A 13853-nucleotide genomic window follows, 5' to 3' on the forward strand; every position below is an offset into this window, starting at 1 on the left:
AGATATTGTTAGGTTTTAGAAATTTGTTACGTTGAGGTAAATTTATGGGAACAAATGTTAGTTAACTTTTTGTAGCAATATTGTTAACATTCATGGCTTTCAAAAAATCCAACTAAAAACTAATTAAAAAGAGAAGACATTGGTGTGTATACATTATATTAATTGTTATTAACAAATAGAGTGATTTACATGGGGAAAAGTTATATACACATGATGATGGGTGTCACGATATAATAAAAATTGTCTATGACGTAAAAGAGTAAATACATATAATTCAAATAGAATTTAGGTTTAAATATATATATACTTATCCTAATACATATATGTCATGATATACATATCTCATGTACCTAAAATTTAAAACTAAAAGTTTCACTATGAAATGTCATACATAATAACTTGAAACTAAACGATCGTTTTTAATTAACATTGAATTTAATGCAATTGAAAAATTTTCTATTATGATATTATGATACATAGACAAAGGTAAGTTAAAGTTGTAACAATGATTTACAATAACTATTATTGTTTTAACGTTCACTTGGTTTTTTTTCCTTTCAAATATTAATTATTATGGTCCAAATGTCCATCTATATAAAAGAACCCATAAAAACAATGAGGGTTTCACTTAATTATATATAACACTTTTTATAAAGATTCTCTAGCTATCCATCTGCTAAATATTACACTGCATTCTTTTAGTGTATATTCTGCTGTGTGCCCTCCACCCTACAAGTATTAAAAAGAGAATTACTAAGGGCATCACTACTCAATCACATGAACATATATATATATATATATATATTATCTATAATAAGAACAATTAATCATTTTACACATGCATGTATCCCTTACCTTTATTGTGGCAAATGTCATATTATTTGCATAGCTTCTTGTATATCTATACAAAAAAGAAAAAAAATCACACGTCAAGATAGTTATTACCCCATAACCTGGTGTGTGCATAAATAAAAATTTACCCCGCTACTTGATTCGCAATGAACCAAGGTCTCCAATCCTCAACAATGGAATAGTTTAAAGATTTAATCCATGCTTGAGTGTCCAAATGTGGAACAACCATATCATGATCTCCACTGTTTATTGTGTCAATAAAATTAATACATAGTGGAATGATATAAAATATATCTGCAAACAATCATTTAACGTAGAGTATTGCACATCACCTATAGATCAAAGACCGGTAACCTTTAGAACTAAGGTTCACATGATAAGGAAAAACATTCTCAATATCATAATTGTAATCTTGTTTGTCACTGCATCTTGTCCATTCTCCTACGCTTCCCTAAAAAATGTAGCTTCCATTATTCAACAATATATCTTCTCACAGCCAATAATACTTTGAAAAAAACCAAATAACAATTTACCTCCCGTACATGAAGTGCTTTTCGAACTTGATCATCGTTCATCCAATAAGAAGAAAGTAGGAATTTATAGGTCTACGTAACAAAACATAGCTAACTATCAATTAACACGAGTTGATAATATATTTCAATGAGCATATAATTATGGATGTTATAGAGAGAGAGAACAAGAATTTACAGGACAATCAATAGAAGGAATTGATGGCTCGGGATCAAGAAGCACTTTGGGGGTATTGTAAAGAGATCTTCGTTCAAATATTGCATCTTCTTGTCTCTTTGGAGAATGAAACGAACATTTTGGCAACAAAATATTTGCTTTCTGGACTTTTGAAATACACTAGTGATGAAGAACAAAGAAAATTTAATCAAAAATCTATTTCATTTCATTATTAGTATTTATAATTAAAATACTAAAAAAGAAAAATTAAGTGCTTGCATATATATATACCTGTTGGTATGTATTATAATGTCTCAAGCAATCCACATTGCTCGGATCAATATTTACGTATTCTCCCTTGCAACTAGAGACCAATGACTGTAAACCCAAATTAATTCTGAAATCACATCTTTTTCTTTATACGATAAACAAACCACTTTTTTTATTACCTCAAATAGTTCATCAGAAATAAGAGTCATTCTATGAGCAAACGGAATTGCAAAATTCCGATATGTGGTACGAATGGTGACAGGATTTCCCAATATGTATCCCTAACATTGAAAAACGTTAGCATACATACATAATCAAAGGGCAAGTAACATATAATATTGAGAGAATTTTCATCACAAACCTGTAGATTTATATAGGGAGCATGCTCGTTTTCTATGAGAAAAAGAAAAAGAAAAGATCACTAATTTTTTTTCAACGAGATTATTTATGTGAATAAGAAAAAATCAAATTTCTATATATACCTTCCAAAATTTTTTGAGCAATAACTGGAATGAGAATACCAGAATAAGAATCTCCACCCACGTAAAATGGATTAGATAAAAATTCTGGATGACGAATTAACCACTAGAAAATAAAATTGATTATGCTTCTTATCATATAAATCATAAAAAAGAACTAGCATTGTATATTTAACTAATGTTTACCTTTTTAAAAAATTGAATAGAATGATGAACTTGACTAAAGTCTCCTTTCTTAAGAGATCGTGGTGTTGTACCATATGAAAATCCTGTTCCCACCGGCAAATCTACAAATAATATACTCGCTTTCTAGCATATACATACATAATACATACAAATGTTAGTTGAAGTTTTAGTTCATGACACGAAGAACACGATTATTTTTATTATTTTTTTTCTTTTTTACCAAAACTTAGAAACTAAATTTCACACCTTTGTCCATGAATAAGGGTTCAAGATTATTTGAGGTAAGCTCCCATTGTATTCCTCGATCTTAAAATTTATGGGACCTTTCAATAAACACATTATAAAATAATTATAACAATCAAAACACTTTGGAATCATTGAAACACAAGTAAGAATATATTCTTTATTTGATACGCTTGGCTTGTCTTATATCTTATCCATTATGAGATAATTAATCACAACAATAGTTCTTTAATCTTTAAATTATAATTTTGTATTTTATTCATAATTTTATAAGGATTTTTTTTAATCAAAATTGACAAATTATTTGTACACAATAAAACTTAATTATATAGAAATGTGAATATTTTGTCGAATGTTCTATTTTTTATAATTTGTCGAGTTATAGATTCATCTATTATTGTTAGAGAGTAAAGAGAAGTAGAACATTAAAAGGAAAGAAAAAGAAAAGTTGAATTGCAAAATTGATTCCTAATCTAATTGGAAGAAAGTTAAAATTAATTATGTGATCTATATGAAAACAAGTATTCTTAATAATAGGGGTTTTTCTTTGTGGCATAGAAATTGTAATCCTGATGCGAATAAATTAGTACTCAAAAGATTGGGAAATTTAGATTAGTAAAAAATATACCAACTTCAAAGGCAAGTGCAGTTAAAGCAGAGCAACCAGGGCCTCCGGTGAGCCAAAAAAGCAGAGGATCCGTCTTCGGATTTCCTTCCGATTTCACAAAGTAATAGAACAATTGAACTTCCTCCAAATCCCCAACACCCACATAACTGTTTTCCATTCCATTACTCCCAAATCATTCAACCAATCAATCCATATCTAAATCCTTTTTTTTTTCCAATTCAATTCCCAGACAAAGTATCACTTACCTACCCTGTTTCCAATTCGAAGGGGAGACGACCTGGAAATCCGGGCAGAAACTCCACCGTCCAATGCGACGCTGCGGCGGATATGATTTGAAAAACAGAGACCAATAAAATAGAGAGGCGGAAGACGGGGGTGGGCATGGTGGGATTGCTTCAGTCAATGGAGGCGAAGATGTCGAAGCAACCGCTTGCTTACGGTGGGGTTGTGTTTTGTGGCAGTGAATATAAAGAACACCACGAATTTAACGATACTTCGTTGGAACAATATGACAAAACTAATATTATAAATTGATTGGAAAAATTATATATATAAAGTTTGTTTCCATGCATTTTTGTCATATGGTAACAGTAGACCAAGATTGTAGCCACCTAATTTTATCATACATATTTTTTATTATTTTTTAAAATATTAATTGTAGTCATGTTTAAGATATTTTATTCATTTATTTTTGTTAAAAGAGAAAAATGTAAAATCTTTTTGTAATAATATGAAATTTCATGTTTTTTTAATCTTTTATTAAAATGGAAAATAAAGTCGTTAATGAGAATATTTGTTATTTAAAAAAATCAAATCATCTTTTACTTATCGCTTTAGGAAAAGAAGCAAATTAATTTATTTATACAAAATTTCTTTTGATTTATGATATTAGGAAAAGCAAAATAATTTATTTTATACAAAATTCTTTTAATACTATATTTGATTTATCTTTATCACTTGAAAAAAAGCAAAAAATTTATTTTGGACAAAATCTTTCAATATCATATTTTTAGTATTTTAGAAAAAAAATTAATAAAATTACATAATATCTAATTTGATTTTATACTTACTAAATTTTCCTAATTTGTGACACACCTCACATCTATAAATAGGGTTCTTTGACATTTGGAAAAAGGAGAGAAAAAATTGTTTTAGAGAAATTTTACAGGAGAAAAAAAATATTAGAAAGAATCTCTACGAAAGAAATTCTTTTCGTTTTGCTACTTTTTTATCGCTACCCTAAAAAAAAGGTCTTTTAACATTTTTCTTCTCTCTAGAAAATCGAGAAAAAATAAAAAGTTATAAGCAAAAATCTTTTTATTAATTATTATTATTACTTTTTATTATTATTGTATTTATTATATAAATATATATATATTTTTACGGTGGCGGCATCTGTTTCTTTTTTTTTTTTCTTCTTCTTTTTTTTTTTATAATTTATTTATTCACTTATTTAAATTTAATTTTTTATATAATTTTATTATTATTGTAAATATTACTTTTATACATATTTTTTTTAACCTTCTGTTTGTTTTTTATTTTATATATATAACTTTTATTTATTTATTTATTTAATCTTCTATATGTGTGATTTTTTTTTAAAAAAAACTTTTTATTATTTTTACTATTATATTATTATTATTATTTTCCATAATTTTTATTTTTTATTTTTTAACTTATTATCATTCCTATGTCCTCTTTTCTTCACTTATTTATTTAATTTCTTTTTTTACATATTTATTTATTTATTATTTCATTTAAGTCCTTTTTCATTTTTTCTCTTATTTTATTTATCGTTATTATGTGTCTTTCGTTTCTTTTTCTTTTAACTTATTCTCATTACCACCATAATGATAATTATTATGTATATTACTTTAAATACATATATGTATGCATTGATCTCTCGTGTTATTTGCATAATTTATTATTGGTGTACTTGATTTGACTTATGATGCATAATTCCTATTTGATGATCATTAAGAGTTTGTGGAAGTTTTTTTAAAGATATTTTTAGCCCTAATTACACGTGATCTTGAAAACTTTCTTAAATCTCCATTTTTAAACTATTTAGATTTTTTTAAAATTAATTTATTTTAAAACTCAAAATTAAATAGATACTTCATAAGGTTTTCCTAATCTACATTTTTTTATAATAACCCACACCGATTTCGATAAAAAAAAATCCTACGATGGAATCTAGAAATAACGAAATTTCTGGGAGTCCGTTATTTCTAGATTCTTGAGATGAGGGATTTGGGAGTCCGAGATTTGATCCCAATAAAAAACAAATTTAATCAATGTTTTAAAAAAAACTTTATTCAAAGACTAGTCTATGATAAAATTTGAGAATTTGTAATAATTTCTCATTCTTAAGGTGAGGAATTTTTCCTCAATATAGTCTAATTAATAGGTGTATCCCACTTATTTTATGGGATTATTACTCCAAATATTGGAATAGTGAGCAATGAAATAAGACTAGTTCTTTTAAAAAAATGAATTTTATTCAACACATTAAATCTGGTCACCGTTTTCTAAAACGAGTGATACCGGTGCTAACACCTTCCATGTATACAAATGACTTCCAAACTCAACTCTATTTTTTTTCGTAGACCAGTTTTTATTTTGTTTAAAATGATTTACTTTATTTCGGTATCCAATCACACCGTAAAAAAAATGGTGACGACTCCTCTTTTTTCGTTTTTAAAATTAAACCCTTCTTAAGAATATCGGCCGCTCCGCCTCGTCTCGGATACGTGGCGACAAAGATAAAGTTAATATAATATCTAATATTAAACAAAGTCTAAATGATTTAGTCCAACTCATAGTTGCCTTTGTGTGTGTGTCTATTTGTCATGGCAACGTTATACAAAAAAGACAGTCAGACAGCATTCTTTTTGTCTTAATTGGTAGGGTAAAACTTATCAACTTCATCTTCACCTAATCACTCTGATTTCTCTATAAACCAAAATTTCCAATATTACACAAAATGAATTGAGTTAGAAGGGAAAAGTTACTTACTCTATTCAAATAGTACACAAAATTAATTGAGTTAGAAAGGAAAAGTGAGTTTACTATCACCACACACGACAACCTCTTATCTCCTCATTAAATACCTACCTATTGAAAGTTATCACATAGTTGAGTTTTTCAAATATTTATTTTTCTAAAACTTGATGTGCTTAAAAATAATGTCTCTTTGAAAGAGAGGATGTATCCCCAGAAATGTACGAATTCATATTTTAAATCTATTGTACGAATTCGTGACTATTAACCATGAAACGTGGACACCTTTTTCTCCATCCATGTCGCTCTCTTTCTTTGCTTGGCCTTTGGGATTAGTTTGATAGAAGGTAGTAATTTTACCATATTTGAACTCAGTTATTTGGTTGTTTTTTAAAAGAATTATAAGAACAAAAAAGTAAATTTGATACTATGGCCCCATTCTCAATTGATTATCTAGTAATTTCAGTCCCATGCACACCCAAAGTTCGATTGACAGAAGCCATTTCCTCCATGGGCTTACGTCTCTACACCTTCTCTATTTTCCTTCTTTTTCATCTTCCTTTCTCACTCGAAACTGGGTTGGTTCTCTTTATTTACTCTAGAAACTACATTATTTGCTTGAGTTTTTGCTAAATTTAATAGCAAAAACCCCATTATACATAAATTTGTATATATACATATATGTTTAAATTTGACAGATATGTGTTGGTGTGGACGAAAGAGACGAAATCCTTTTTTTTTTTTTTTTCTTCTCTCTTTTGGTAGTTTGAAGTAAAATAAATAAAATCATGGATAATCAAGGTACATCATTGATAGTATTTAGTAGAAAGATGATGTATTTAATTTAAATAATTTCTACTATATACTTGGATAAATGTTAAAAAAAAACAGTAAAATTAGTAATTGATTCAAATATTCCAAATATAAATAGAGAATTTTGGAATCACCATCATGTCGTCAATAACGCGTGTAATATATTTGTTATAAAATCGTTTAAGTTTGATTATTGTTTGGTATACAATCGTTTAGATTTGGCTATTGCTTGATATATGATCGTTAAGATTATCTCTTAAATTTGATCGTTTAAATTTGATTATACGATTGCTAAACGATTTTTTTTTCAAAATTTGGTATACGATCGTTTACATTCATTCGTTTAAAATTATTTATATGATTATTTATTTTTTTCAAAAATTTTTAGTAGACGATCGTTTATATTTGACTAAAAGTTGTTTTTATCAAATAGGGTCCACGACTTCAATCTGTAGACTCTACATTTTCTTTTGAATATTTTTATATGTTTTTTAATATTTAATATATCGTGGATGCCATGCTTTTTTTAAATAATTAATATATATATTAAATAGGTGTCTTTTCAAAAGTATAAAAAAAAAAAGTAAATATATATATATTAATTATTTTTAAAAAATGTGGGTCCACAATATATTAAATATAAATTTATATATATTAAATATTTTTAAAAAGTGTAGTGGACACGATATATTAAATATTAATATATATATATATATAGTAAATAACGTGAAAAAAGAAAATTCGACGGTCAAGTACACGACTTTACCCACATTGTATTATTTTTGTCTGTAGTTTGGCTTCTACATATTTTTAACATTATTCTTAAAAAATATATTATTAAAAAAATATTCTAACAGACATTTTTATTTATTTTAAAGCAACCAAAAAATGTATTTACTTATTTAAACTTATTTTTTGAATTTTCTGTTTGTATAATTTTTCGTAAATATCAGTTGAAATCGATATTTTCTTTATATGTCCATAAAAAGTTTTATAAAAATAAGATTTGGGTATTTTATTTTTATCGACATCAAAATTTAAAATTTTGAAAAAAAAAATCAACTAAAAAATTATATATAAAAAAAAAAAATTACGGGGTTTGTACCGTAATACTAACCTAATTTAATATACCTTGTTACACTAGCAGCCTAAACCTGATATTATTTTTCATAATTGTTAGGCTCAATTGTTTTATATTTTTGAAGATACATTTCAACAAGGTTTGAGAGAAATTAAGTGAGAAGTTTAGAGAGAGAGAGAGAGAAAGAAAGTATTTTCATCTTCTGAAAAGTATTACACAAAATTAATTGAGTTAGAAAGGAAAAGTTACTTTCTACTCTTATTTTATCAATCATTTGCAGTGTGGCTTTACCATCACCACACACAACACTAACTTCATTTGAATTGGGATCAGATTTGACTTCCTGCAATGTGGCTTTACTATCAACACACGCTACAACCACTTTCGTTTGAATTGGGATCAGATTTAATTTGACTTCCTGCAATAATGTGGCTTTTCATTACTGTCACCACACACCACAACCACTTCATTTGAAATTGGGATCGGGTTTATCTTCTAACTGCAACTCCAACAAGGGACATAAGATCTCATCACGACTCATTAAACACCCTTACTAAAAGTTGTCACATAGTTGAGTTTTTTAAAACATTTTTCGATAACTTGATGTGCTAAAAAAATTTGTCTTTCGAAATTTTGCACCTAAAAAGTAAAAAAGAGAAGATGTGTCTCTACTTGTACGTTATTGAACGAATTCATTAGCCACAAAACGTGGACACGTTTTCCTCCATCCATGTCTCTGTAATCGTCATGGGCATTGGGATTAGATGGCGCTTTAATCGTCATGGGCAACATTGATTGGTGTCTTATTAGTAGGGACAGTGTTAGAAACGTGTTAAAAAAAAAGTTCATCTTCAAATTTAAGCAACGGGAACAGTGGTGGAAATTCCAAATTTGGAGGGTTAAGATTATCCCAAAAGCTAAACATTGTGTTGGGTGTATTATCCAAGATGTTATTTCTTCGACAATGACATTAGAAAAGGAATTATAACTAACCTTATGGGTGTGTTTTTATATAGGCCAACAGGGATCTACGTAACATATGCCAACATTGATCTATCTCCCATGGCCACTCTCCTTTTCAGGTCCGCAGTTTTCTTCCTCCTTCTTCTTTTTCAGCTTCCTTCCTCCTCCGCCGGCGTCTCATCTAGGTCAGTTAAGCATCTTCCTGGGTTCTCAGGTCCTCTTCCGTTCGAACTCGAAACCGGGTTAGTTAATTTACACTTTTACAGCTCCTTTCTCTCATTGATCTTTATTCTATTTTTTGCTTTCCAAAAACAAAACCATCCAATACTTAACCATATACCTCTGCTAAAACATGTTTGATAATGAGGGTTGGATTTTGAATTTCGCACCGCTTCTATTTCTTCTTTCTTCCTTTTCATCTTCTTTCTGCTCTTCGATTTTTCTTTTCACTTCCATCTTCTTTCTTCTTTTCTTCTTCTCCAATTTTTCTTTTATATATATACATTTTTTAAAAAAAAATCATCATCTTTGTTTTCAATCAGTCATAAGTTTAACACCAAAAACCCATTGTACATTTATATTTATATATGTGTGTGTGTTTAATTTTGACAGATATGTGGGTGTGGGCGAAAGAGAGGAAATCCAACTATTTTACTATTTTGTAAAATCAGAAGGAAATCCTAAAAATGATCCCCTCATTGTCTGGTTAACTGGAGGCCCAGGTTGCTCTTCTGTTTCAGGATTTGCCTTTGAAAATGGTACAAAACCAAATCTTTTTTTTTTTTTTTCTATACCAAGATTGTAATTAATTTCGACCTTGACTTTCCAAATCTTTTTAACTCTTAGATTTAACTTTATTCCTTTTAAGGTCCTCTAAATTTCAAGATAGAGGAATATAATGGGAGTTTACCTCAACTACAGTTAAACCCTTATTCATGGACAAAGGTTACACATCTGTCTACTCTACTTTTAACTTTCCTTGTCATAGAAAGATTTATAATTTTATACTTTGTAAATATTTTGATTCATTTTGTTATATTTCAAAAAATGATTGACATTTTTTTTTTTTGTATTTGTTTTTCTCTCGTTTTTGTTGCTGTGATCATGGATATCAGAATTGTAGTATAATATTTCTGGATTCACCTGTGGGCTCTGGTTTTTCCTATGGTAAAACTTTACAATCTCTCAACTCAGGAGATCTTACTCAAGTTCATCATATTCATCAATTTTTGAGGAAGGTATAGTTAATTATATATTTGACACATAAATACATACATGTACACAACCCTGCTCCTAATTTTCTTTTTTCTTACGGTTTGTTTAAATATAGCAAAATGTTTGTGTCTGTCCTCAATCACTTACTCATAGTAGTTTACCATAGTGTATCATCTTAGAGCTCTAGTGATGTTCATGTTTCATCCAGCTCTGTTTAACATTTTATTTGATTCTATTTCTTTTATGTTTTAAAATCTTTAATTAGTTCATTGGTCGGGAAACATGTGTATGTCCACGAAAATTATTGATGATTTTTTTGTATTTCTTTATCTTTTTCAATCTTTGTTAACTCGTTTTATTTTTTTTCTCTCTTAATTTTTCATATTTATATGTTCAATTTAATTTTGAATTTTCAATATTTAGATTAAACGGGCCCTTTCTCGTCCTATATTCAACTATAGAAAAACTATTATCAGTTAGGAACAACAATGGTAATTATATGAAATCTGTAGTGGCTGGTCGAACATCCTGAGTTTACATCAAATCCATTTTACGTTGGTGGAGACTCATATTCTGGTATTACTGTTCCAGCGATTGCTTATGAAATATTAGAAGGTATGCATTCTTCTTTCTTTCTTGATGACATATCAATTGTAAATGGGATAGGTTTCCATTTTTTCTGTCTTCTTCTTATTATCTTTATTTATGTTATAGGAAATAAGCACATCTTACCTGCAATAAATCTTCAGGTTTGAGATTGTATAATTCTCTCTGGTAACACTATTTGTAGAACATATATGTAACTAGTCCTTTTCATAACTTGTCTCTGTTTATACATTAGGGGTATATCTTGGGGAATCCTGTCACGGACACTAATACAAATGATAATTACGCAATCCCATTTGCTCATAGCATGACACTCATTTCCGATGAATTATTTGAGGTAATATATAATATAAATGGATGAATATTATTCGTAGAAAATCATTTCGATTATAACATATAGTTCGCCATGGTTTGCAGTCATTAACAAGTAGTTGCAAAGGAGAATATATGAATATTGATCCCTCTAATACAGAGTGCTTAAGACATTATGATACCTATGAAAAGGTTTGTAATATAATAACATATTAGATTATTTTGCTAAGTTTTTTTCTTTTTTTTTCCACTGATGTTATTACTTTCAATGAATTGACATCTAATTTCTTTGTCTTTATTTTTTACCATAATCATAGACCATTTCGGAAATTAATATTGGCCACATTTTGTTCCGGCACTGTCCACCGGACTCTGCAAAACCACAAGGATTTAGTCGAAGAAGAAGATCTCTTTACAACAGTAATCAAGTACTTGAAGAACCGAAGCCACCCCTTCCAACTCTTGGCTGTCCAGTAATTCCTCTCCTGATTAGAGATATATTTTGTTATATTTAAAAACAAAATCATATATATCTTTTGTTTTTATGCAGACATATCCATATGTACTTGGTTCCTATTGGCTTAACGATAATCAAGTTCGAGAAGCACTACACATACGTGAGGTAAGTTTTTAAGTTTTTCGCAAAGAAGATTATTGATATCGAATTACAGACAAGTGTAGAACTGGAGCATGGAAAATATATAAGAAGACAGATTTGGGTTTTGTGATTGAATGAACATATTCAATCTACTTTTTAATAGGGAACCATTGGAGAATGGATTAGATGTAACCTTCAAGGTGAATATACTTATGATATTACAAATTCTGTCCCTTATCATGCGAACCTCAGCTCTCGAGGTTGTCGATCTTTGATTTATAGGTAATGTATAACTCGAATCAAAATTATTAATCCTTACTGCCCAACAATATTTTGTATATATACTAATTAATATTTTGGTTGGTCTAACCACAGCGGAGATCATGATTTCATGGTACCAACTTTAAACACTCTAACATGGATTAAATCATTAAACTATCCCATCGTGAAAGATTGGAGGCCATGGTTTATCAAAGACCAAGTTGGAGGGTAATTAATTATTTTGTTTGTATATATATAACATTAAGTAGAAGGTGTGATTCTTTAGCTCAATCGTAATTTAATTCTTAATAGGTACACAAGAACCTATGCCAATGGAATGACATTTGCCACTATAAAGGTCAGAGGAAATTTAGTTGATATAGAATATAATTAATCTTTTTATTTTTTGTACATGTTATATAATTAATTAACATTTGTTTTTCTATGAAACATTATTTAGGGTGGAGGGCACACAGCAGATTATGCACCAGAACCATGTAGCGTTGTTTTCCGCCGTTGGATAACCAATAACTCATTGTAAATTAATGGTTCCAAAATTTTGCTTTTCATCCTTTTTTTTCTTTCTTTTGGTAGTTTGAAGTATTTATTACAAATAAATAAAATCATGGACAATTATTTAATTTTGTATGTTTTAAAGGTTTTTGGTGAATGTTGAAAATTCATTTCTCTATTTAGTATATTTAAATAATTTTTACTACTCTATACTTGATAAATGTATATGACATCAAAAATCTATTTCTAAGAATTAAAAAAAAATGCAAAGTTAGTAATCGATTCAAAGATTCCAAATGTATACTTATTCAAGGTCAAATTTTACTTTTACGTTTAGTAAATATATTTTAATAAGTGAAAATACGAAGAATGATCTTGAGATCGCGTGCAGTAAAAACTAAATTCGATAAATTGTCTTTTATATCGATCACATCCATATATAAATGAACACAAAGGATGAAGGACTCAATGAACCAGCACTTGCTTCTAATAAATTATTTGTGTAATGGACTCAATGATCTCCTTAATGAATTTAATTATTGTAGTGTGTGAGTAGAATCAATGTTTGGTGTATTTTGCGTCGTTTTTGCCAAGCCCCAAGGGATAGACTTCAACGTCTCTATAACAGCTTTGATGATCAACAATTGCTTCAGCTTTCCTCAAAGAACCTTACCTCACTATGCTCTTGACTGTCAAGTAATTAAATTTCTTCTTCTCTAACTCCTTTCTTTCTTTTTCGTTTTCAGAACCTCTCCTATGATCTTGATCTCGAATCATGTTTTCGTAATAATGTATATGTAACGACCCAACTCTTTATACTAAGCTGAGGTCGTTACTAAAATGAAACAATGACAAGAGACACTTTTTGAAACGAGGGAAAAATAAATTTTTCATTAAAAATGGAATATTAAAACACTGAAACATAAACGCGGAAGCAAAATTGAGTCCCCATATGGCATGTCACGGATCCTTCTCTGTCGCTCACCAGCTTTCCTCTACCTTTACCTTCGCCTGAAATGTTAAACATAGAAAGAGTGAGTATAAACATATACTCAGTAAGGGACCTACTACTAGTCCCGCTAGGTGTCTGTTAACTGTTAACTTCCCATTAGAGTCCTGAAAATGGTACCCAATCTCTGACAC

General features: G+C 28.9%; 2 protein-coding genes across 4 annotated transcripts; one reads left to right on the forward strand and one right to left on the reverse strand.

Annotated features, from left to right (window-relative positions):
• Positions 1-434: 434 nt before the first annotated feature.
• Positions 435-3849, reverse strand: LOC103493614 (serine carboxypeptidase-like 13). Of its 3 annotated transcripts, none has more exons than XM_008454441.2 (14): positions 3595-3849; positions 3346-3491; positions 2721-2797; positions 2475-2597; positions 2292-2394; positions 2171-2202; positions 1989-2090; positions 1831-1917; positions 1561-1719; positions 1386-1457; positions 1185-1303; positions 981-1094; positions 856-901; positions 435-729 (listed from the first exon to the last, which is right to left on the reverse strand). In XM_008454441.2, exons 1-14 carry the CDS (start codon positions 3726-3728, stop codon positions 649-651), a joined length of 1395 nt encoding a protein of 464 aa, XP_008452663.2. In that variant the 5' UTR covers positions 3729-3849; the 3' UTR covers positions 435-648. The 3 variants fall into 3 exon arrangements, with proteins under 3 accessions (XP_008452663.2, XP_050943818.1, XP_050943819.1); XM_051087861.1 differs by having other exon boundaries at positions 1395-1457; positions 3595-3848; XM_051087862.1 differs by lacking the exon at positions 981-1094 and having other exon boundaries at positions 3595-3847.
• Positions 3850-8821: 4972 nt separating this feature from the next.
• LOC103493615 (serine carboxypeptidase-like 2) lies at positions 8822-12838 on the forward strand. The gene is made up of 14 exons (XM_008454442.3): positions 8822-9447; positions 9818-9963; positions 10074-10150; positions 10321-10443; positions 10933-11035; positions 11135-11169; positions 11262-11363; positions 11444-11530; positions 11656-11811; positions 11889-11960; positions 12100-12218; positions 12312-12425; positions 12510-12555; positions 12658-12838. The coding sequence occupies exons 1-14, from the start codon at positions 9239-9241 to the stop codon at positions 12736-12738; spliced, it is 1470 nt and encodes a 489-aa protein (XP_008452664.2). The 5' UTR covers positions 8822-9238; the 3' UTR covers positions 12739-12838.
• The last annotated feature ends 1015 nt before the right edge of the window (positions 12839-13853 follow it).

This window comes from Cucumis melo, chromosome 7, assembly GCF_025177605.1.
Source record: "Cucumis melo cultivar AY chromosome 7, USDA_Cmelo_AY_1.0, whole genome shotgun sequence".
Taxonomy (NCBI): domain Eukaryota; kingdom Viridiplantae; phylum Streptophyta; class Magnoliopsida; order Cucurbitales; family Cucurbitaceae; genus Cucumis; species Cucumis melo.